At 43.5% G+C, this 26,731-nt stretch overlaps 1 protein-coding gene across 5 annotated transcripts in view; it reads right to left on the reverse strand.

Moving 5' to 3' along the window:
• Positions 1–26,731, reverse strand: part of LOC125009066 (discs large homolog 1-like protein) — a 101,210-nt gene that overhangs the window by 72,651 nt on the left and 1,828 nt on the right. For 2 of the 5 annotated variants that reach the window (XM_047586610.1, XM_047586611.1), the window contains exons 3-4: positions 24,037–24,880; positions 23,663–23,759 (exon numbers count right to left, since the gene is read on the reverse strand). In XM_047586610.1, coding sequence (XP_047442566.1) covers positions 23,663–23,759; positions 24,037–24,880 — 941 coding nt within the window. Of the gene's footprint in view, positions 1–2,211; positions 2,620–10,206; positions 10,453–17,194; positions 17,682–23,662; positions 23,760–24,036; positions 24,881–26,731 lie in introns of those variants that run through there. The other 3 variants (XM_047586614.1, XM_047586612.1, XM_047586613.1) reach the window with 2 other exon arrangements.

Genomic DNA, 26,731 nt, shown 5'->3' on the forward strand with positions numbered 1-26,731 from the left:
CCCTAAAAATATTTGGAAGCTACAGTGACGTTATTTATGGTTATGGAAGAAGATGGAAGACTTATGAGTGGACAGATAAAAAAAACAGTTCAATCATCCTTCTTCACAATGTCACAGTCACATCAAACCAATGTTCTGTATTATCCTGGTGTTATTTAGGTGAGACAGAAGACTGAACTTCTGGAAATATTGAGGAGATGGGAAAGTGACTTCCATCCACAAGGTGGAGCTACACGACAACGTTTCCTCCAAACTGACGCCATGAACCTCTTCAACTCTGTCCGAAGCTTCCCCCCGCGGACAAACTTTGAACTTGCGGTGACTGACGACTGACTGAGTCAGCGCTGAGACGAACAAATGTATAATGACTTGGAAGTGACACATCGCCAGTGCACACCCTCCTCAGCTCTGCCTGCCCGCAGCGTGCCGGGGGCTGTCGTAAGTTACCCACACACAGATACAAACACCAGCACCAGCATCATAACATTTAATAAATAATACGCAGCCAGAACTGAAATAGGATGGTTTGTCAGTGGTGGAAAGACGGAGATACAATTGAGCCAAAACTCAAAATAACAAAATGGGAAATCTGAGAATGGAGTATGGTCTTGAATTTGTGGTTTATTGCTGATATAAAAAGAAAAGCTTTTGCTTGGTAATATGTTGGAATTTCTACAGGACCACCACTGGATTAATGGGCATTAGAAGACCTTTATTTAATGAGTAAGGATGTAATTTGCATATTCTTCTATTAAATAAACCACGGACCTGGGTGTGTAAAATCACACATAAACTATAGAATTAACATAAAATGGAGAAAAACACATGCATTATGGAGAATAATGTACTATTGAATGGGCTGGGAACAAGTGTGCGTGAGAACACATGAGTGTGTGCATTCAGAGCTGAGAGAGAACAGTGGTGTAAGCCCTAATCTGCAGACAGATACAGTCCAATCAACCAAAATAAAAAGATTACCGGGCTTGGCTGTGCGATTATGAGTGTGTGTGAGAGCGATAGAGAGGCTAAAGAAAGAGACAAAGAACGAGAGAGCCAGACAGACACAGACTGAGTGCAGAACAGAGATAGTAATGGGCCTCATTACTAAAAAATGGGACAAGCATTCGACTGAATCCCCTGCATGCTCCGTTCCGCAAAAGTATTCTCCTGGTACGAAGAAGGGCTCTGTGCATGGAAGCAAATTTAGGCCAGTTTCGCTGACTTTTAAGTGTTTTCTTCTGTCCGTACCACCTTGACCAGCTCCGTGTAAAGTCACGAGCTTCTAAAAGTGAAGCAGTTTTCAGACCGTGAACATGAAGCATATCGGAGCCTCTACTTCCTCAGAGAGAAAGTGGCGACCAAGTTGAATTTAAGCTTCACGACATTAAATTCTCATAATTAGTTTGGTTTAATTTGAAATATATACGCCAGCGATGTCCAGCAACCCTGCCTTGCAGAAATCACATTTACATATTCCTAATTTACAAATACATTTGTTGCTGTACGTCAGTATCCTGAAACTGACTTTAGTTTGGTTTCCCACAATATCTGCTGATGTATTCACTCTTAGTAGCTAAAGCTTGATAAAAGCTTTTTTTTTTTGTTGTCATATTTGAGCAACTACAAGCTTTTAGAAAATACTGAAAATACTGTTTTTCATTGCCTTAACCTGACCGCATAGGGTGAGGATGCAAAACCTACACTCTTGTCACATCTTAGCATCCCATCATTGAGCACCTTGTTCCCTGGAAAAAAATCCTACCAAACCTGCCACTAATAAGCCATCATTTGACAAAGTTAGTCTTCAGTATTTAATATCTTTAATTTCTAAACACAGCAGGATAACTTCGCTGTGGTTTCAATTACCATCAACTGATGATGCTGTTACCTCCGGTTATGAATAAATGCATCACATAATATCTTGTGTCTAATATGTCTAATATGTGTCTTAAAACATCAGCACATTTGTCGCCAAGGTCCTTCTGACTCATGGATTGGCAGGCACTGGTAATCTCATTAGCCGACATGATGTAAGAGTGACCTCGGTGTGTGTATTTGTAAAACACAGACAGACAGGTAGACAGGTATATAGACAGGTAGACGGCGCAGGCTCGCTGATGTGACGATGAACAGATTGACGGCGTCAGTGGGCCGCATGCGTGATGTGTCTGACATGCAAAGCCACAGAGACAGATAGCCACGGTCGGTTACCTGAGCAGGCGTGATGTGCGTATGAGTAACGTATCCGTGAACGTGTTGAATCTGAGACAGCTGCCGCTCCGCCACCTGAACCAGCTCTGCACCCCGCAGGTCACCGTGGCGACCGAGAGATCCGTCCCTCCCCAGCGACCGGTCCCGTTCTCTCTCCATGGTGCCGGCGAGCCCTCCGTCTCTTCTCCAGGAGCCTCCGTCCCTTCCCAGAGTCCCTCCGTCCCTCCCCAAGGTCCCTCCGTCCCTGCCCAGGGTCCCTCCATCCCTCCCCAAGGTCCCTCCATCCCTCCCCAAGGTCCCTCCATCCCTCAGTTCTCTGGCTATTCCCATTGGGTGCTGATGGCAAGGGTGTTGGTGGAGTTTCGGAGCGCCTGGTGACGCCCCTTCTTCTTCTTGACACCGATACTTCTACAGTGACAAGGGAGTCGGATGCGAGGAGAGGTGGGAGGTCAAGGGAAATGCAAATGAGTGAAAGGGAAGACGGTTTGGGAAGGGTAGGTGGAAAAAGAAGGAGAGAAATGACAAAAAAAGAAGAGGGAGGTTTGTTAAAAGACAAGTTAAGAAGTAGAAAAGATTTATTGAAGCTGGAAAAGAAGGAAGCATTAGTGCAACTGGTATAAAAGAGCATAGCAGGACATGAGTGTGAGTGTGCGCACATGAATGTGTAATGAGATTTTTTTCATCGTGCAGTTTCCGTGTGTCAGTGCATGGGCCAGTCCAGGTGTACACACAGCATGGACGTAATTGTTTCCTGAGCCTCCTCTCCTCAAATACACAAACACGTACGCAGGACTTGAAACAGAAGTTTCCAGGCAAAAATAAGATGCAAGGGACAGTGAGCGAGAGACACGGCTGCCTCAGGGAATAACTCATCTCTCTCTACCTTCATTGTGCCTCTTTCCCTTTCACGTCCAGCAGCCCCCCACACCCACCCATCCTCCCCCATTCTAATGCACAATCCAAGCTTCCTTTTTATTTTTTATTTTTTTTTAAGTATTTGATTTTTTTTTTTTTTTGCTTTACTGGACACAGTACAGACGAGGGAGCTGGTGAAGCTGATGGGGGAGGGACGTCGGGTCCTTGGCCAGTTTTTGAATGTATGAGATTACGTGGTGTGCAGCTCGGCCCGCTGAGCAGCAGAGGCGAAAGAGCCTTTGTGCACTGAATGAAAAGAGACAATCAACCCGTTCAGGAAGTAAACGGATGAGGTGAAACCAGGTAAAATCCTTTATCCAGCGGTATTTCATCGTCTTAAATGTAAACCAGGCAGGAAGGAGAGGTACCGATGGAGAGAAGCAGATGGCTTCTTAAGCTTTGAGACAAATGGACCGTTTCCCTGATTCTCTGATCACATCAACAAGCATTCAAAAAGAGAATCCACTGTACACTTTTACATCATAATCAATACGACTGTTGAAATGTTACAGCAACTGTAAGGCCAACCTACGAGACAAGAAATACATTCTGAATAACATAATGACATGTCTAAAAGCAAGAAAGGGCTCATTTACTTTATTGGGAGAACCAGAATCCCAATAATATGTTATGACTTATTATAGCATATATATATATATATGTATAGTATATCAGATCATATCCACTGATCAGCCACAACATTATGACCACTGAGAGGTGAAACAAAAAACACAGATCATCTTGTAGCAATTCATTGTTCTGCTGGGAAACTTTCGGACCTGGCATTCAATCATGTGGACGTTACTTAGATATGCACCACCCACCTAGACCATATCAGGCACCCCCACCCCATAGTAATGACACTCCTTGATGGCAGCAGCCACCCCCACACAGGCACGTAGACAAAAACAAGTTAGGAACAACTCAAAAAAACACTAGATTCACTAGAGCCCAAACTGATCAAGTATCTGTGAGATGCACTGGGACAAGCCTGATTCACAGAGGCCCCTCCTCTGAACCCAAAGACCCCCACTAACAACATCCTGTTACCAGGCACCACGGGACACCACCAGAAGAGCCATGTCCATTCTCTGATGAGTTGCAGCCGTTTTGGAGGCACAGGGGAGACCTACACCATATTAGGAAGTTCATTAGGGTTCCCTTTAGTTTTTCCATTCCCTGAGTCCGAGATGCTCTATTCCTTTAATAAACTAATTCTAATATAAATAAGACAGAAATTGTATAAACAACAGAAACCTGGATATTTGTGAATAGAATACAGCTCAATGTAACAACGTAGGTGTTGGTAATTTAAATTTAAACATGGCACAATTTCCAGGATGATAAGATTGTTTCTGGACTCACTGCACGCAAGGTTTCAGATGAGTGAGACCGGTTATCAGAGAGAGATGATCCATTTAAAGAATCTTAACTATAAATCTATGGGAACATTGCGTAATGCTTTTGATGGCGATACTACACAACGGCCCAATAAACAGTGATCAAAAAGCCATTGTGGGAAATGTATCAAGTCAATTGTCCACAGCTGAGGTTCACAGCGGATTAGGTAACAGTAAGTGTGAGGGTACTTAATGTCCTGCTGTATTCATAAACCAAATTATAAAGTATGAATGTATGCAGATATGGCTATTCATTTGCATAAGTGCCTTGGCTTAAGTGCCTTGGCTTGTAAACCTGAAATACAGCAACTGCCCTGGGGGGGCGTTACCTAGATCACGGCAAGCGGTGATACTTTCCCATTGAGATTATTGTTTCGTCATTACAGAGCTGAGAATACAATGAGCAAAGCTAAACTAATTATCCTGCAGCTTAGAGATGAGATGGATTCACCTCCCCTGTAGAGAGCCAGACAGTCAGTCCCATTAATATGACATCTGACCTTCTCACTTGTTATCTTCTAGGCAGCCGACAGAAAACCAGAGTCTCCATGTACATTAATTAATAGAAGAAAAAAACCTGCCCTCACGATCGCATTCTGGTGACAAAACAATGGCGGCCACAAGCATTACCATTTAGTTTAGTGTAAATAGGTTAGAAGTGGCCTTAGGTTAGGCATTTGGATATTGTAGTAAGTCAATACAATGCCCTAGTAAGTACTCTAAAAACAACCGCGGCTCTGTGATTTATCATACAGCTTCCTCTGTGTCTCTGCATCAGTAACTACATAGCCTACAGTATTAATTAAACCTCCTTCCCACTAGAGAAATTTCAACGTTTTGCCCCGCCTGTTAAATTACACTGTTATTGGTTTTTCTCTTGTCACGAATAATTAAACATCAAACCTGATGTACTCAAAAGATATCATAATGTATGCACACATGGTCTTAACTATGTCACGACGGCAAGCACAATTCATCAAAACACTTAGGTTTGACCCTGCAGCAGTCTGTCTGTCTGTCATCTGGGCAGCAGTAAGATGCTGCATCTATTCTGGCAACTGGGTTTTGGGGCAGGGAGCCGGGCCGACTGCTTTGCACAGGAGAGCACAGAAAAGTATCAGCTAATTCCTGCGAATTCAAACAGACATGGCTGCATGGGCGCTCCCCACCCCTGCTGCATCCTTTCACCTCATCTTTTTTTGTACCGGGACTGGGAGCGAACGCACATCTCTGACAACACGCGCCTATCTGACCCCCGATTCACAACCGTCAGCACGTTTCATTTCCTCCCCGCCTCTCGCTGTGATCTTTTCACTCACGGTCGTCTTGCTAATTAGCGAGAAAAGCCTCAAAATAATCTTGAGAGCAGAGAGCGAACGGCCAGGCACTAAGACCCTGGAGAGACCCTGACTCGCACTGTTGTCACAACACTGCTGCTGCTGCTGCTGCCCTCTGCTCTCAAACACGCACACGTACAGTATGTGTGCGCGCGCTGCAGACACGCAGCTATAATCCTATATTTGGTGTTTAATTTACACATAGCACAAGAGCACCTCTGAATGAATGAATGAATGAATGCAAGAATGGACAGCGACGCCAAATATGTCTGTTTTTACATCACCGGACGTGTATTTGTGTGTTTCTTTCTGCTTGCTCGACTATCAAGAGCAGAGCAACCCTAATCAGGATTGTGCCTGCAGATAGCCCACCGACCAAACACACACACACACGCGCGCGCACACACACACACATCTGGAAAGACACGCATGCACATTCTGGCTGTCATGTGTTAGTGTGTCAGCCAGTCTTGCGTAGCCAGAGAAACGTGACTAGATTGGGAGCAGATTCAGCATCCTGGTACATGTATATGTGTGTGTGTGTGTGTGTGTGTGTGTGTGTGTGTGTGTGTGTGTGTCAGAGTAAAGCCAGGCGTTAGTCACGCTTGGTGAGATATGAAAGAGCAGGGGATCCTCCGCCGTAAGGAACTTCTCGCGCACACACACACACGTGCCTTCATCTTTCCCTCTTTTCTCTCTTTCTCGTTCCCTCCATCCGTAACATCACACTCTCTGTCTCATGGTTTATTGGATTCGAGCACAAAAGGAGTTTTTTGGCAGGAGAACAGCTGATGATCAGATTCATTTAGGAAAGCTGACAAAGTGACAGCGACGACACGTGCAAATGGTTTGATACGACGTCAATGGACATGTTTGTCACTAACATGACATGAGTGTGCACCACTGGGAGGTTCTGTCTCACACACACAGCTGAATGAAAATATATTCTTCAGAACCGTTAGGTCTGAGAGAAGCAGGGACTAGATATTAATTTGTCACGAATATCTTGTGATATAAGAATTTAAATCTCAAATGAGCGCTGTTTTCTGCAGCGACTTCTTAGCGTCCCCAGAAAAAATTCACGGGCCTCAGCAGAAATAGTGGAACAGATTCATCTATTTTGAATGTGTTCAAATGTCTGACCTAGTTAAGGTGGATTTGATTTATCTTCTCAGGCACTTAAACAGCCTCAGATATGGACACGTAGCCGGCAAGGTAAGATTTAATGTACTGTAGCTCTCCTTCTAGTGTGAAAGAGATGCCCTCCTCGTTGCTTCACAGAGTTCCTATTCATGTGTCCGGTTTTTCTGTCACCACCAGTCATTTTTGATTAAATGAGAGAGTTTGTAATTGTTTTTGTAGGAAAAGGAAAATGTGTTTCCTCACTGTTGTTATAATATACACATGTTGAATGTAGTTTTACGCTTATGTGTCGTTGTGGTTGTCATTACTGTATCTACTATACAAATCTAGTACTTTTATATTGCAGGATATAGGATTTTTCTGTGAGTTGTGACACACTAAAAAACGATGTTGGCTCTCTGTCGCCAGCTTTTTTTTTATATATCTGTTGCAGCATTTCCTCTTTTGAATGACGAATTGAAACTACTGCCACCTGGTGGCATAAAGACTTATTTCCTAGCACGCAGACGCAGAACATATGTGCTGCTTCGCCTGCTGGCAACAGTCCACCACACAGTAAACAGTAGTCGCGTGAATTCACATGCATATGTCGATGAACGCTAATGGACTTCATTTCCGGTAATGAATCAAGAACCAGTTCTCAACCCTGAACCCGTATTTTATCTGAAAAGAATTCCATACTGGAAACACCTAAGCGTGGAATAGATTAGTCCTGATACTGTACACTATTACAAATTCACTGTGTTCACGAGTCGATATGAACATCCCACTCTTGTCGTATTCACAGCCTCGTAACTGAACATTTTTGATAAGGTCTGACCTCTTACTCATTTAGTTGTATAGCGGTTTCTTTAATTCATATTCGTAAAGTACTGATATCCTTGGTGTCAGCTGTGTTGCTCTCAAAACTTACAGACGATGTTATCGTTTTGCTGGTAAGCATTTAGAGTATAGAACCCGTCCCATGTGGTAACCACAAGTTCATGAGTTCAATTTGAAGGCAGCGTAAATACAAACAGTTCCTGCAGCTGCTGCACGCTAAAAGCTTTTTATAGATTAGTGCAACCAAACCAAAACTTAGTATTCACATAGAGATAATGTAAAAAAAAAATACACGATCCCTTCCATAAATTCCCTGCCTGCAACTGGATGATGGTAACAAACCACTATCTCTTTAAAACTGCCGTACAGCACACATTAGGATAAACTCACTTGTTACCCTCTTCAGCTACTCTTCTAGAGGACAAAGCTACGACTCACAGCGTGCCTCACGCTCATGTTGACTCGTTCTGTCTCTCGCTAGAGCTCCACAGTTGTCTCTCGGCCTGCCTCTATATAACAGGCTGTCATGTTGAGGTGATCTAATAGGACAGAAGTGAAGTTCATACACTTTAGTGTGGCCTAACCGCTGAACTGGACAACTGCATAACCCGAGCATGCACACATGCATAGTCCGATGATCCCTCTGTATCCTCTTATATTACAGCGCTGTGCATTGATTTCTCTCAGGCTCAGTGTTTCATTATTCAAAGACGAAAAGCTATAAATAACTTCCTTCACGTTCTCTATCGCTCCCCCGGATCAGGTCTGGGGTGTTTATTGCGCTATTTAGACAAGTTTATGACCTCATAATGAAGTCATTTATTTAGGTTAGCTGTGAGTTTAATGACTATCCAAAGATGCAGCGCAGTGTACCAACAGTTCCTCCACATCAAAGGCTCTCCCTCCTTAAGCGCTGGGGCGGAACTTTAATATTTCATGTGTTGATTTTCCACTCAACAGTTTCAGAGTACTTTGCAAGACGACAACTTCCAATTTTAGCTCGTTCTCTTAGCACAAGTGGACGTTATGCAATTAGCACTTGTGAGGGATACGGTGGGTTTGATTTAATAATGGGTTAAGGATGCCTAAGAACCGCCAGGGTTGGGAATCTTTAACATTCATACGTAGACGATAAGCCCGTCTACGCTCACTTCTAGAGTCTGTCCTACCTGCCAACACACACATGAGAACTGCTGCATGCCCAACGCAGAGTTTCCCACTGTCTTACACCGTCTTGCAGTGTGGAGGGAAAAACAACGCAAACACAAGAACAGGCAGACTCCCAAAGCACTAGTTGGCCGACAAGTTGGAATCTTTTCTACTCGGCTAACATGCAAATACAAGCACAAATGGCTGCACACGAAGAAAACATAGCCGCTTATCCGCTACTGCAAACTGTCAGGCAATTCACTGTGCTGATCATAAATTATTTCGCAAGCACTGCGATTTAGGGATTCAGTGTGACAAGTGCAACAACACATTTGGGAAGCAACATCCAGACTAAAATAAACAAAAGGGACAAATGGGAAAATGACACCTTCTTGATGTGACAGTATACGACAGTATAACAATGGAGAAGTTGAACAGAAACAGAAATCATTTTTAATGGTTAAGCTACAGATCTAAGATTAAACTATTCTGAAAGCAAATAACCACTGAAAACAATGCACTTCTAATATTTTCATAATCCTGTTTTACATTAATTTGCAAACAATCAGTAATAAATCACAAAAATAAAAATACATATCAGTCAATAACGGAGCCACGCTTGCATTAGTTGCGGCCACCGGAGAACAAACTAAGATTTAAATGCTGGTGATAGCAGAGCATGAAATTGAATTCATCATCTGTGTTGGGATATTGATAGATATTGACGCTCACACCCTTTATGTGGACATTTACTGTACGCGCGAAAGACTTAAATAACTTTGAGCCGATGAATTTAAAACGAGCGAAACATCAGGTCACATGGCTGCAGCAGCGGGGCCTGCAATGAAGATGTTGCAGATAAAGTGGCTCCGGAGTTTGTAATATAAAGTCTCAACTGAGCTTCCTCTCCCGCGCTATCTCCATCTATACCTCCCTAACACACACACAGACACGCGTCTGCTTCGCTCTCGCACACTCCTTCCTGCACTCCCGCGCTCTCCTGCTGGCTACAAACTCTCACCTTACTTTACCTCAAACCATGAGCTCCTTAACAAGCTTAGTCACTACATCTTCCCTTCTCTCTCTTGTCTCTCCCTCTCCTTCAGCAGAATGTGCCTTAGTCAGTGTCTCTCTCTCACTGTCCTTCTACGCCCCCCCCCCCCACCCCATGCATGTCGCTGTCACTCTGTCACACTAACACAAACACAAACACAAGCGGACAAACCTACCTTGCATCCAAACATCAGAGATATGGTGTTGTTGGTGCATGCTACTTTGCAGTGGCACAACATGTGGCTAACGTTAGCTAGCTGGTCCCGCGCTAGGGGGGCATCCTAGCCTTCACGCACACATTCCACGCTCGCACACTTTCATACATACATACACACGTGCACACACGCGCATGCACACGCACACATGCACATGCACGCCTTCCATCAACCACGCTCCATCCTGTCCCACAATCCCCCACTCTGCCTGCCCCCCCACCGCACCACCACCACCACCACCACCCTCCCTCCCCCCCCCCCTCCGCCTGGCTACGGTCCTCAGCTGTGGCAGGCCAGCGTCCTCTCCCTCACGCTCTTCATTGCTCTCATCATCATCATCATCATCATCATCATCATGATCATCATCATCATCTTCATCAGTGTAATCCTCATGGCCGGTCAGGACGCAGAGAGCAACATGGTCACTGTCGGCCCGCGCGTGTCAGAATGTGTTAGCACATGTGTGTGTGTGTTTTTAGTGTGTTGTTGCTGTCAGCATGTGTGGGTCAGTCCGTCTGTGTGTGTGTGCATGAATGAATGTGTGTATGTGCCAGTATGGATGTGGTCTCTCTTGTCCTCCTCTGCAGCAGCAGTCCCAGTCCTCTGTCTCCTCTCTGTCTATCTGTGTGAGTGTTTGCCTCCCTCGTTCTATCGCTACCCTTCTCTCTCTCACTCTTGCTTTCTTTCTATCTATGTCCCTCTCTCCCTCTCCCTCTCTCTCTCTCTCTCTCCCCCTGCCTTGCTCGCTCTCCCTCGGTTTGCTCCACTGCCTCTCTTGGCCCGCCTCTCCACAGCAAGATCAATGACAGATAGAAGAGAAAGAAAGAGAAGAGACCTGGACACGGAGGCAGAGGGACAATTAAAACACTCTTTCTTGTTCCTTCCCTCTCCTGCTCTCTCTCTCTCTCTCTCTCTCTCTCGTGTCCTGTCTCCTTGTCTCTTTTTACTTCTCGTACTTTCCTGCTGCAGTAACGCTCTGCCTCTCGCACAGTCATACACCGTATAACACAGCGAAGAGAAGGGGGAGTGTGGGAACGGTATTATACGGGCTAGTGGGGATTGAATTGACTACATACAACATGGGGGGGAGATGGAGAGACATAAAGAGTGAATGAGTGTGGCAGTTACATCACAAGTTATGATCGTTCCAAACACACACACACACACACACACTACAGGGGTGACCTGTTCAGTTGACATCTGAACACATAACTGCTGTGGCACTTTGCCACTTAGTCTTTCTAAAACCACACGTGGCCCCCAACCACATACAGTGTAAAAACCATCTGTGCGTCCGATAATCCAACAATAAATGCATCCGCCCTATTCGCAAGATTGTCCCGTTCATACTAGCTGAGATGCTTTAGATCAAATAACAGAACTGCATTTAAACTTAACAAAGTACCAAAAAGTCCTGGTCTCGTGCACAAAACCACTTCACAGGTTAAAATACAGCGACACAGGACTTTCTAGATAATAGAGGGGATGGTTTTGGTTGGATGGGGTGCTCGCTGTCACCCGCCATGTGTGTCATGGCGGCTGTGGTGGTTCTTGGTGACTGGGTCACCTATTCAGACACCTTTACCCTCCTGGACTCTCACATCTTCCCAGAGATCTACGCAGAAACCCCCTGGACCCACTCAATCCTTAGTGAGGTGACTTGGAAAGCAGAGGATCCTACACTCCACCAGTTCCTACCAGCACCACATGCCTCCCCTGCCTTCCCCTGTCCATCCTTCCACACCTTCTCTGTCCTTTGTTCCCCCCCTCAACTCACTAAGGTGTAGCACTGCCCTCCCTGCCACACAAGGTCACTCCACTCAATAGAGACCAACAAACTAGCTCCCAGGGAGGGTCGGTGATGGTCACACACATGCACTGAAACAATAAAATATTCAGCTGCAAAAATATAACTGCATCAGTCTCATAATGTTGATGACACTGACAGTGGTTGTTCAACTATGTGGACAAACGCAGACAAAAAAGAGACACAAAAGAGAGCAGAACTGCAGCATAAAAATATGCGAACCATCTTCTTAAATAATCAACTTTCTGTGTAATATGTGGCATAATAGTGCAAATTTGACCATCACAGTATTTCCCAAAAAGTCAAGGTAAAGCATTAAAGTCTAAAATTCAAGTATTTTCAGTTTACTATTATATACGACAAAATAATTCTTACACTTAAAAAGCTGAACAACTCAAAAATCTCCAAAAATAAAACAGCACACAATTATCTCTTATTGATCAACTGATCAACTAATCCTGTTGAGCAGCAGCATGTTTAATTTGTGGGACTGTTACGTTTGAAGGGGGACGAGGCCCGTGGGAGATTAAGGGCAGAGGAAGTCAAACAACTCGAAGCGAACTCAGGCTCTTGAAGCTGACGGCCGGGGCCATCTGGACCATCGCGCACACACGCACACACACACACACACACACACACACACACACACAGAAACGTGGACCCAAACACACACAGCAGTCTCTCTGCGGTTGTCTCTGCCTTCTCACCTCCACTTGAAAACAAACAAGGCTGCACGGTAGAGGGGGAGACAGAGAGAGTGGAACAATGCGGGAGAAAGACGAACGGATGGAGGGTGCAGTTTTGGGGTTAATGGAGGAAAATATCACATAAAAAAAGATACGGAGAAACAAACTGATGCCATTCTACGAGTTAACAGATAAAGTAATCGATCCACAATTAAGGGAGACGCCGCCGGTTATAGTTAAAGCAGGAAATCTGTAAAAACAGATAAAAGATGCACAGATCCGAGCCTGGAGGAACCAGTGAAATGGAGAAGTTGATGCAGGTAGACAAGGCTTATAAATAATCCAGTGAGATGAAAGGTTACTCTGAGTACAGCGGGGACTTCTTCCTGGAAAGGTGAATAATAAACTACATACATGTGAAACTTCAATGTTCAATTTAAGGAACGTGAGAGTGAGAGGAACGACGGGATCCTTCATCAGTGTGCCTGCATACATTACTGACTTCTTATTGTTATTTATACATTTCAAAGAATAACTTCACCAAAAAAAACTGAAGCAAACTACTAGGAGCAATAGATGTAAAAGTGCAGATGTATAAGCAATATATAATTAAGATTTTTTTTGTGGATTAATTAACTCCTCTCATGTGCCTAAGCCTCCGCTTCCACACAACAAGCTCAACTTTATAGAGTCCTATAGAATAAGCCAGTGAGTCTGTGGCGCTGGTCACTTCCAGAGGTCTCAGCTTCTGTGATAATCTAACTGCACAGTGAGTCCCTGCATGTTTGGCAAGAACCATATGGAGACCCCGCTGACACACACATACAAACGCGCACATGCGTTCATACATCTGGAATGGCCGCGGGCACTCCAGATGACACGGTTCACAAAATATAATGCGGATATAAATATAGCATCACATGATAGAAACAGAGAAACAATCACAGAATGGAAAGTAGGGAAGGAGAAGGGACGAGGGAGGAAGAAAAAGAAAAGAAAGGAATGAATAACAAATGGGTAGAGAGAGAGAAAGAGGTAGAGGGAGACAGAGAGGGGGGAGGAAGAGAGGATGCTACCTCATGAGCCTAGCAGGCATGCACTACATGTTAACATTAGTAGGTCAGCCAGCACAGAAATAACTATGCTGCGTGTATGTGTGTGCGTGTGTGTGTGTGCGGTAACCTCAAACACTCCCTAGCAGGCAGTGGTGGTGGATTCTCCATTCTACATGCTGACCAATTAAAAAAATAATTAACAAATTCAATACGTCAACGTTTTTAACGTGATCGGCTTTTACCAGCTGTGTGTTCAGCTTCCACGCGAGTGAATTTTCTTCTGTTCGTCTCTGAGACGATGTTTGACGGAAAAAAAGAGGCCGCAGCTCAAACGAATAACGGCTGTGCAGCAGAAAAATATGCGCCCGATATCTGCTGCCGAATATAAATATGTTTCACTATTAATGATTAATGTCAAGTGCAGTTAAATAAAGAACGTGTCAAGTCACTGCACAACACCAGTTTAAGAGCCATGTTATAGTGTTTATCATACCGTGAGTGCAGTGCCACCATGTGGTGAAACACAGGAACCGTATCAAGGGGGGAAAAGTTCTTTAAGTACTTGCTAAAAGTCTGAGACTACTGTAAATCTGGGATTATATAAAGTTTTAATGACATAAAAAAACACAAACTATTATATAACATGAAGAATAGGTTCTGTGGTTTTGACCGTGTTTGTATTTTTGTGAAAAAGATCCGATCTCCTTGAGTTGCAGTCTTCACTTGAAGCAGTGCTCAGTTACTGTGTCCCCACTTATGTTTAAATTAATCAACCTGCAACCACCGATCATTTGCTGTAAGTGGGACAGCACCTAAAGTTTCTAGCAGAACATTGCTGACTAGTGTAAGAAACACGCACACATCAAAACTAAGTGTCAGAAAGTAAGTAAAAGAATAAATGCAGGCCTAGGCTGAAGCTCTCTGAGGGTCTGCGAGTCTGTGCATGATGGGGCCCTAAAACACTTTGCGGAAACTGGATCGGTTGTATGGGCGCGTTATCAGAAGGTCAACACGTCAGGTCGTAAGAGCAACTTAATGCATAAATGCAGACGTTACAATAAAGAGCTCAAAGCTGCAAAAGATAGTTGATAGAAAGATTTTTAGAGTCTGTTTAGTGTCTATAAACTACTTCTCAGGAGGGAAAACGAAAACAAAATGCTAAGACGTACCAGCTTTTTACTGCTTATTGTACTTGTGATTAGATGCTAAACTGCATTTCGTTGCTCTGTACCTGTACATGTGTAATGACAATAAAGTTGAATCTAATCTAATCTAAGTTAAATGAAGAAGTCTTATTCACAGATTATTAAAGTCCCAGATGTATAGCAGTAACATTCATTCAACCTACGGCCAATATAGAATCACTGTGAGGCTTCTTGCTGTGAGGCATCAGTGTTGACCACCACACCACTGCGCCGCCCTATGGTAGCAACAGTATGTAAGAAAGCAAAGCGAGAATGAAACTTTGTTTTTTGAGTTTGGACTTTTTTCTGTTATTAGGTTCTCAGTTTTGGATTTACCTCAGTTTGGGTTCAACTACCATCAGCTGTGTGTATATATAGCCCTGCCTTTCCCCAAGTCCTTTGTCAGTTATCTATAAGTCCATTTCGTAGCCTGTGCTCCTTTGGCATCACAGTGTTTCCTGGTTCTTTGTATTTTTGGAATACTTGGACTATTTTTGGATGACCCGCTAATCATCACAATACATCTTGATTTGTAAGATTTCATTAAAGCCCCCTTCCTGTATCCTCATCCTTTCTAATTTGTCCTCTGTCTTGCATTTATGTCCTCCCCTTTTCCTCTTACACTTGACAGGACCCAAAGTGAAACAAGTGCAGCTGAATATTCAAGCAAGGAGTTGGACACTGGACACAAAATCAACTCCCTAAGCAAACAGAAGCAGCACTCCTTCCTTCAGAGACACGCTACAAGTTGTGGTTTGTATCTGTGTGGATTTACACTGCAGCAGGATGATGACACCAAAACCACACTTCAGAGGAACGAGGAACATTTTCGTCACCACAAGCTCTTGGAAAATCCGGCTGTACATGGACCAGGTTTTGCAGCTTTAATGAACAAAATAGTCAGTAAAAATATTTAAGAATATTTTTCAGAGATTAAAACTTGTCACACAAACCTTTAAGATGATACAGTTTGGAACGGGAAAAAAAAATAATAATAATAATAATTTTGATGAATTCCTAATAAATGCATAAATTGCTCCCTACATAAATGTCTGTATGATTGATACATACAATATTAATGAAAATCCTACAAATGCAGTAAACACTGAAAACCCTTAACTCTGAATGTTGCTTCCTTATATAATTAAGGCTTATTGGATTTAAATATATGTCCAAATATTACCTTTAAGAAATCAACTTTTACACCCTTTTCACCTAAATTGCAGCTCTGGTATTTAGACAGTTTATACTCACACACATTTATTATTTTTATTTTTATTTTTAAACTTATGTAAAAAGGACAAGCCTGACCTGAACTAAACTGACTTTCGCTGGGTTCGCAAATCCATTTATGTTCCTAAAAAACTGATGACTACACTAAATTAAAACCAACTTAACTCCCTGCCTCGTAATCTGTCCGTGTGTCTGAGATTAGTCATCTTCTTAAAGGGATTACCTGCCCTGGCTGTATCTGTGCGTGACACTGTCTGAACAGTTCATAATAGTTTATTTGGGTTTTAGCTACTACAGGACAATAGACGGATGAAAAAATTCTTACAGACTCAGTAAACTAACTGCTGGACATAAATGACACTTTAGTTACACAACTACTTCTGCAACACATTCTTGAGGCTGTCAGATAAGTGGTTTATTTCTTAGAGACTAGACGATTTACAGAGATCCCGGTAAGTTCCTGGTAACCAGACATGCTTGGCTGAAAAGGTGAGCTGGCTGTCAATAAAGGCTTCTGGATTTGATTATATTTGGACTGAGAAACAGCTAAAGTTACAGCACTTCCGGTCACTACATTTTTAGATCCACACGTTCCATTGTGTGGCCAGTATTCAGGTGTATAAGTGCGCGTAGTGTTCTTTAGTCAGTTGAGTGAACCTCAGTTGACTTGTTCGCCTGTGAAGATTGGAGCAGAAGTAATTGGACGTCATGGCCTCGACCGGGATTGAAGCAAAGGCGAGCAGCCGTCATTAAAGCCATTAGACTCAAGTTCTAATTCCTCTTAATTCAACAGCTTTGGATTAATCAAAATCACAAGACGCTGCCTATAGTAAGTACACATACAAATACTATGTAAACCCACACTTTTGATTGATTCACAACAAGTAAAAAAAATAAAATTATCTGTGTATGTAGAAAAATGTGATGAAACAGATTTAACAAAATAAAAAATAAAATGTATTTAAATAAAATGGTATACGTTACATTGATTGGGAACGCAGATTGGCAGCGGTCCATTTTCCTGCTTGTCCAGTAGCGATACTACAAACAGTGCAATCCAGACACCCGCACACTTAGTCCAGTTCTTTATAACAAAGTGTGGATCATGGAGAGCAAGAGGTTAACAAAGTGACAGCAGTCCTGTATCGCTGTGTTAGTCCCGCTGCAGATGCATGCCTCTCGCCCCTTAAATTTCCTACAGCTGCTCGGGATGTTCTCTCCCTCTTCCTCTCTCCGCTCATTCCTTCTCCATTGATTAAGTTGTCAGTGGCAACCCCTCCTCACACTTACATCACAGTGACAGCTGGAGAGTTGAGCAAAGGGATGGATCGGTGGAACGATGCAGCGTGGAGTTTGCCGGGAAAAAAACTAAAAATTAAAAAATAAAAACAGCCCGCCAGAGCTCCGGCTTCCAATGGAAACATGTTGTCATGCAGCCGCAGATTTACCGTCTCACCCTCTCTCGCTCTGTCTTTGTCTTTTGTGTGTCTCTCCATAAATTGTTTCTCTCTCTTTACTCCTCTTTGTTCATCTTAAAATAGCCCCACCTCTGTAAAGTCTATTAGCCGACTTAGGTAAGCCTCTTAGGAGAGACTCCTGCTCTCTTCATGCACAGAAGAGGCCAGACACCAAACAACAATTGTGCACAGATAAAAACAGGGGAGGATTTAAGACTGGATAGAGGAAAAGAGGATTGGATAAGACAGACAAGCAAGTCCCGATAAAGAGTAAAACTCATAGTTTGCTGTATGAGTATTCTGATAAAGTAAATGTGCGTGGCTCATTTATTGATTTGATGAGGAAAAGATTAGCCTTTTAACACAAGAGATCTTATATGTTTATTTTGCATCTGTAACGTGTCCTGGTGTGATCATTTCCCCTTTAGCACAAACATAAACGAGTAATTAATTTCTCCCCTGCAAGTTACTTTCTTGCAATAAGCACGTATGTGGCTTTTACATCGTTTATAAGGAAATTAATCTAACAGGATGAGAGAGACTGAACTGAAACAGTGTCACTCTGTCATTTAGCAGTCTTGAGATTAGGTAACGCCCTCTGTTTTGTAATCTCAAGGAACACCCTTGCTTTTCTCAATCCATTATCTTAACGAGATAAACAAGATTAACCAAATGAATGTGAGACGGAATCCCTAATGTGCATTGTACTCTATAATGCCCGGATCGACCCACGTCCCGCGCCGACCCTGGTGTTTTTCGTGCTGTGTGAAAGGGTCGACCCGGGAGTTAATCGGCTCAGCTCGGCTCAGATGCAGTGTGAACAGGCACCCCGTGACGTCCAGCTAATTTACACCATGACGTTGATGTACCCAAATGAAATGTGTTGTTACACGATCATTAACGGAAGTGCATACGTGAATTAGCCCTGGGTCATGTTTGGGAAATCGCACGGATGGGGGAATACATGTGTTTATATGCAGCTTCTATAGCGTTATAACACACTTTTTTTTATCGATCATGGCAGCGCACTGGCAAGACTGTGAGATCCGCGAGCTGCTCTGCATCCAAGTAGAAGAGGAGATTCGGTGGAAGATATTGGGCACTGTGCAGGACACAATTTTTTATTCGAATTTGGCAGGTCATCAACAAACTGAAAGCGTTGAAAAAAAAATACCTCCTGATAAGATAAACAACAGGATGTGCAGGAGCAGCATGGGACACACCATGCTGTCCGTTTACTTTGCAGTGTTCCAGTGCGCTTAACTGTGTAATGATGATGTTGGGGACGCAATGACATATGAGAGTGAGGAAACAAAAAAAAAACTGGTACGCAACTCTCACAGCGGGGGGTCAACCCAGGACTGCTGGCAGTCTGAAAGGACACCAAGGCAAGTAGACACGGGTCGGAAAATCCCATATCAATCCACTATTTTGGATGTGAAAGCGGTATATATCTGCTTAATCTTAGGGTTTCATCAGACCTTGCTTGGAAACTCTGGGAATAACACACAGGTTTGGTTCTCCCTCTGGTCTCAATATTACAAACTGTTTGACAGAAGCATGTTAAAATGTCTTAGTTGTAATTTCCCTGTTACAAAAAAAAGCATAATTCTGAAACAAAATTACCTGCTCATGCTTGTTCGAGCAGCTGTGGGAGATGCACTAGCAGTAGTGAGAAACAACAAAAGGAGACACGGGGGAGTTAGATTATGAACTTGGATGTCCATAGATGGATGTCAACCAATGACTGGTAGGAGAGTACGTAACACTGATCATTCTCTTCTGGGAAATGTTTGGACCTGGCATTAGTGTGGATGTTAATTAGACATGTACCACCCACCTAGACCAGACCAGATACCCAAACCCCATAGCAATGACACTCATTGCTAATGGAAATGGCTTAGGAGCAATTCAAAGGCGACCACAGGACCAAAAGGCCCACACTAACAACACTGTGTTGTCAGACACCACAGGACACCCTCAGAAGGCCCATGTCCATTCTCTGATAAGTCACAACTGTTGTGGAGTCCAGGACATAGAAGGACAGTCAAGAGAAAGTGAAGAATATAAAGTCTAGCAACGGATAGAAATTTACAAGAGTGATCTGCACTGACAGTATTTCTTACAAACATGCATATCAATTAGATCAAAAGACACTGCAATAACAAGTATCTGTCGACACATGTTCTGTTTCCTTTCCTCTGAGGTATAAATACAGGCTCCTTACACCTGCCACCTCTACATCTCTTGCCCAAGCAGTCAAGATCACTTTATTCTCAATTTCTGCAGCACCACCCTTGTCCAAGCATCAATTTGTCTGCGTTTGCTGAGCTAATCAATCCCTGGCCCATTCTTTAAAATCACTGTAAATCCGTCACTAGTCCTTTGGTCATGTACTCCTCCAGCTCCACATATACCCCTCTACCTAGTTGTCCTAGGAATCTTGATCAGAGATCTCATTATTGTCCACCTGCTAACTCTGTAGTCCCACCAACACCAGAGACTCCACCTAGAGGGATCTCTCCTTATTGAACAGTTTTTTGTTTTGTTTAGTTTTTTTATCAACAAATGTTTCAGTATTCTTCAACTAGTATCTGAATGTAAAAGCTGTGGCAATTATTGTAACTTTACAAAACAATAACTCATTCGCTTTTGACTGGTATAAAGAAAACATAAAAAATTGTAACTTTTCTCTCAACTTCCGTAACAATTTGGCTGCCCAACCTAAAACAATACCATGCATTCCTTGGCGGTGAGGCTGCTCCAAGAACCCCCTGGTCTCGACCTCCAACGATTCTGCTGCTTTTATATGGGCCATGCATTTAATTTCTGAGGCATGCACATATGTGCATAATAACTTTGCCAGCCTAGTTTTACAGCCAAGTTTTCTCTCCCGCCTTTGAGACTAGTCAGTCGTTCAGGCGAGCGGCGCATGAGCCATCTACCTACAATACACAGCCAGAAAGTCGGCCTTTTGAAGTGTGTGTCCCATCAACCCAGTTTCCTGCCTCTCTGGGTGTCACATGTTGTCAGACCAACAGCTGAGCGGCAGAGCTCGGCATTCCCATTAGAGTCGTTTCACCAGCACAGCCTGTTCCTCAAAGATGCCACCTTTTAGTGTGTTGACTCACAAATTATAGGAGGCCATCTGTACAATATGCAACCTGTCCTCAATTTCATCTTTTTGAGCTGGTGGACTTTTTTTTTCACTAAACCTGCAGTATATTGTGAAAATGCTTTAGTTGGATGCGACAATGGGATTGACAAAAAACTGCAGACCTCAGACTCCATTAAAATCAAGTAATTTTGATTACTGCAAAAAGATCCGGGGTGGAACATTCAAAGCTTAGCGGGCACTTCACACACTCTGTAAAACTTGCTTTAATGATTAATAAATGCCACAAAATGAGAGGCTGACGGGAGACAGACACACCCAATTCTCTCAGGTCCTTTCTGTTCTACTCTAATCTGTGCTCTTCCCGTGTCTCACCTTGGTAGTGAGGATGCAGATGCAGTCCATCCTCACCAGTCCGACCGGCAAACTTTCAGCATAACATCTTCCAGCTGCAACTTTTCCGTTCCCCCCCAATCAGACGCTTGTTGCCGTTAGCAGCATCCCTCCGCCGTCTCGGTCTCCTCCTTTTCTTTCATCCCTCAATCTCCCTCTCCTCCTTTTCTCTTGTCATCTCCACCTGCGCGTTCATCGGAGAACCCGGAGAAGGACTTCTCCGCTAGAATAGGGGCCGACTCGGAAACATGGCAGCAGTCCCGGTGCACCTCCGCCCGCCCTCTTGTTTTCCAGCTGCTGTCTTCGTTTTATGGCAGCTGGTAGCCACATTTTGACCTCGAAGAGTGCATGGCTCAGAATATATATCGGCCCACGTGCAGAACTCGAGAACGCACGAGAAACAAAAATAAAATGCAGGCAAACATCTAGAGACAGGCGCAGAAACGCATACACATGGATGCACAGGCAAACACTCACGCAGACGGACGTGTATACGCAGACATAAGCGCACACACAAATACTTACACTACACACACACCACTCTCTGCTGTTTTATCAGGTCAAGTCTCTGTTTGGCAGGAGTGTGGGTGGGTGGAGGGGTGGGGGGGTTACACTGAGTGAACAGTAACGCCGGTATAGCAATAGATGCTCTACTTTCAACTTTAACTGTGTGTACGAGTGAAGTTTGCTCCGTCTGCAGCCTGAGGGTTTAAACAGAGATGGGATTTCACTCCGTTAGGCTTTTTCGAGACGCAAAAAAATACTACGGATACTACAGCATGTTGTAATAATAGTCCTGTGGAGCAGATAAGGATCAGAAAGTGGTAACAAACCCGCATCCGACACCAACATCTCTAGCTTAACGCAAAAAATATGCAGTGTTCTGCTCTACTTCTGTCCAGTTCCTGGCTCTGCACACGTTGTCGGTTCTCTCCTGATGCTCTCTGATGCCAACAGAAGGTTGTCAGTCTGTTAGCATCAAGCTGTGATACTGAGACTCATTATTGGGTCTCAACTCCTCCTAAAGCCAGTAATAATAATCCTATTCATATATGCGTTATTGACGTTTTGGCCGCTTACAAACCTACACAAAAAAATAATCAACTCTTTACTTATTATGAAAAATGTACGTGTAAATCAATTACCCTAGCTTCCACAATATTATTTATTAAGGACCACCTGAGAAGAGCATGTGTGAATAAGAAGTTACCATGAACCATGGAAGCAAATGGAAGGACAAATGTGGCCCGATGCTCATACAGCAATGAAAAGAATACAACTCTGGCAAAGACAAAACACATCGTTGCCGGCACGATTTCCTGAGATGCGTTTTGTCAGAAGCAAATCGAAGCAACTCTGTGTACAGTCAGTGGAAGCCTGTGGTCAAATGACACAAACCGCACAGGAAAGCATTCAATCTCTATCTATGTGAGACAAAGACAAGTTACATCATCCCTTTGAGCTCAGTCTGCTGACTCTACTAAACACTTAAATGTTACTGAACTGAATTGATTCCACTTTATGTAATGTAACATAAGACAGCATTCAAACAGCCACGCTGCATAGACAACCTGCTTATTTTCTAACTTGTAAACACTTTTTGTTCACTTTTGATACACTCTGTCCTTGTGGCTACTTGGGACGACGGGGAAGATGTTTTTTTGTTTTTTTTGTGGAACATCCTAAACCCCTACACTGGGCATAGCAACCCAATTCTGCCTCCTGCAGCCACCGGCAGCCTTTCCATGGTTCAAGAAGAGATACTGGATTAGTGAAAACATGTGTCCTCTCTATCAGAACTATTTGCACAAGGAATGAGTGATATGTGAAACATGAACAACAGCATCCAGGGAAATGTAATCACGTTCTCTGTCATTAATTATGTCGAAGGCTTGACTTTTGACTCTGAGAAACCTTATATTGAGTGACAGCATGTTTATATTCACAAAGTTGACACCAAAAGATCAAGTGGAAACACACAGATGGCTAAAACCATGATGTAACATGGAGAAAGAGCAACATTTGGAGATAAAACTAGCACTACTGTCTCATGGCTGGATCCCGACCCCATACCTTCAGCAGTAATTTCAGTGCCTATGTCACTTAACATATAGCGGGGCAAAGCAGAACCAGTCCAAACAACGGCCATGTCAATAATGCTCAGAATTATCATTATTTCATCCTTGAGTCCAAGTCAATGTCTGTGCCAAATCTGAAGAAATTTCTTCAAAGCGTTCCCAAGATACTGCCCTCCCAAGGATGGGATGGGACACCACTGTCACCATAGCTATAAACACCATTAAACCAACTAAATAAATAAATGCTCCTTTCTTTTCCAGACTCTTGCAGCCCTGGTGGTACTAAAGGCCCAATGATTGCCATCACCCACCTTCGGAGAATATCTGTATCTCGCTCTGCTATCGGCTGCAGTGAGATTTCCCGCGGGTTTCCTCAGACGCTAACACGAAACAACAAGCGATGTCTTACCTTGGTGGGGGTCAGTGGGTTTATAGCTGGCCTGGAGTGGACTGGACCAAGGCTGGGGCTAGTGGGGGTGACTTTTTCTGGCCCAGGGCTGGTTGGACTGGGAACAAAGATCAGAGAGGGAGGGAGTCTGGAGGTGAACTCTGAAAACTGTTGTTGTTTTCTACACATCTACATTCTCAAACTCCTAAGGCAGTGTTGTAATATATCTCTCATTTTTTCAATGCATTTATGTTTTCACTATGTGAAGCATTTAATACATCTGCATCTCTTTAGTTTATTGCTTGTTGATTCCCACAAAATTTTGATTTATAAGTTGTTGTTTAGATGCCAATAACATTTATACATTAAAATTTTACTAAAGACTGCAGGCATACCTCAAATGAGGTCCTTTGTTTAGCTGCACAGGAGGACTTGTGGGACTGCGGCTGCTGAAAGTAAATTTTCCTTGGTTGGGGCTCGTTGGGCTTGGGCTGTAGTTGACTTTGCCGAATCCTGGCTCTTGGCTGTTTGTAAGAGCTTTAGAGATTGCGGTCGCGTCTGTGGCTCTACTGAAGCCTGGGCTGGTGGTAGGAGTGTTGCTGGTGGGGGTTAGTTTGTCGGAAGTGGTTGGAGACACAAGGCCCTGGATGGTACTGGACACGAGGGCTGAGACAGTCACTAGGTTGCGGTCTGGAGAGGCTGAGAGGCTTTGTACACTGGTGTAGCTTTCTGTAGAGGCCACAGAGCTGGTGGCAGTGAGTTGCGGCTTTGTTCCATTCTGTGATGTTTTTAAGGAGCCTGTGGGGGTCGTTATACTATTTGCGGAGGCCGGGGGAGAAGTAGGAACAGAGGGAGAAGAGGGTTTAGAAGTCTCTGCCGCCAGTGGTTTGGATACATCGGTTTGAACGGGAGGAAGAGGAGCACGGTACTTGACTTTAATTGACTGTGACTGAGTTGGGCTGGACGTTGTTGTAGGAGAAGATGGCTTTGAAGCAGGCGTTTCGGACGGAACTGGGGGGGCCGGCGCCTTGATTGAGCTAGTTTTGTGCATCAGCCGCTTAGGTTTGGATGGTACACCAGAATTCTGAGGGGTCAGGGAAGGATCTGAGGAAGGCTGCGACTGAGCTGAGGCTTCTGCACACGAGTCACAGGGGGCAGGGAGCTTCCCCGGCCCATGTGTCGGGTCCACAGAACACTTACTGTCTGCAAGTATGGTCAACTCATAGTACTCCTGGATATCTGTAGAGAAAACAACAGATTATATGGATTGTTGAATGAGATTATGATACATGGCAAAAAAAATAAGGATTGAGTACATCTTGAACACAACATTAATAAAATAAGTGCATAAATGTTTATGAGCATGTTTTTCATAAGTTTGTAAAGTAGTTAGTTCATATTTAGGATCTGCTGCTTTCGTTTTATCATTCATCATTGTAAACTGAACAGCTGAATAAACATTTTTTTTTTTTTAATTTTGGATTGTGAAAGTAATCTAAGCGTCTTCCAAACTGGTCACAAAAAGTCCTTATTTTTTTCAATAAAAAAACTATATGAAACTTAGGCAGTGCACTGGCGACACCTAGCGCCACCAAATGAGTACTGCACCTTAGTAACTTTAAAACAGTCGCTCCTGGAGTATCTATCCCGGGCTTCCCCACTTAAAAAGGGAGAAGTTCCCCTTTCAAGAAGTTAGTGCAGAGTGTATCAGCGACTGTTATGATCGGAGGTTTCACTTCCCCCTCTCTGCATAAAGAACTGATAGGCCCTAAATCATACACATGACTGTGAGCTCAGGCTGCAGATAAGTTTGGTGTCAATAAAGACACAATAAAAAGCAATAAAAAGTGAGGTGCAATTAGTGAGAAAAGAAAAGGAGAAGAGTCATAAAATAAAACATGCCACAGATATGGAACTACAATGACAGAGAGACACACCCGTGGATATCTAAAATAGTCTACTAAATGAGAAGTAGGTGATTTCATAAGGATCAATAAAAGGAAAGTGCATATCCAACAAAACAGTGCCAGCACTATTTCACCAGAGACAGCTCGGTTGAAGGTCAAAGTTACGTTCAAAACAGGAACTCATGCTCGTGTTTTGTGAGCAGCAACATGCACGCGCACTCAGCACAGCGCCAGAAGGATTTCAGTCAGTCAGTCTAAAGGTGTGGGCGGGGCACAAAGCATGAGGGACCAGAACCAGTTTGACATCGGCCACATCAGACACGCTGGTGTTTTTCCTTTCAAGAAGCGACAATTAACCACAAGAAAGCAATGCGTACGTGTCGGAACTGTTAACTCTTCAAAACTGCGCACATTCTCAAGATGTGTGATTGCTGTCCACAAAGAGCTCTGTGTTCTCTGTGACTGTGCATGTCAAACTTACATCTGTGTGCTCTGGTTTTTTCACCACAAGTCACAGGAGACTCAAACAGCTTCTATGCAATATGTACACAACAGAAAGCAAACTCTTTATCTCTTGATCTATCCTTCTGTCAATCCATCTGCAGGCCTAATATTATTACTACAGTTACCACTACTACTACTACTACTACTACTACAGAAAAATACAGATACACTGATCAGTCACAACATTAAAACCACTGACAGGAGAAGTAAATAACATTGATCATATTGTGACAATTCAATGCTCTACTGGAAATCTTTTTGACCTGGCATTCATGTGGATGTTACTTACACCAGACCAGGCACCCCCTCCCCAATGACACTCCTTGATGACAGCAGGATGCAGACTGACACAGGCACACACACAAAAATATGACGAACAGCACAAGTTGTTGACCTGGCCTCCAAATACACTAGATTCTAAACTGAGCAAGTTTTTGTGGGATGATCCACAGAGACCCCTCCCCTTAACCCATAGGACCTAAAGACCCCCCACTAACAACATCCTGTTGCCAGACACCATAGGACACTCTTGCTCATGTCCATTCTCTGATAAGTCACAACTGTGTTGGAGGCACAAGCGAGACCTACACAATATTAGGAAGGTGTTCATAATGTAATTTCTGATCAGGGTACTGACACTTGCAAAATGTACAGTAACAGAACTTAATCAGGAGCGCAT

The sequence above is a fragment of the Mugil cephalus genome, chromosome 6 (assembly GCF_022458985.1).
Source record: "Mugil cephalus isolate CIBA_MC_2020 chromosome 6, CIBA_Mcephalus_1.1, whole genome shotgun sequence".
Taxonomy (NCBI): domain Eukaryota; kingdom Metazoa; phylum Chordata; class Actinopteri; order Mugiliformes; family Mugilidae; genus Mugil; species Mugil cephalus.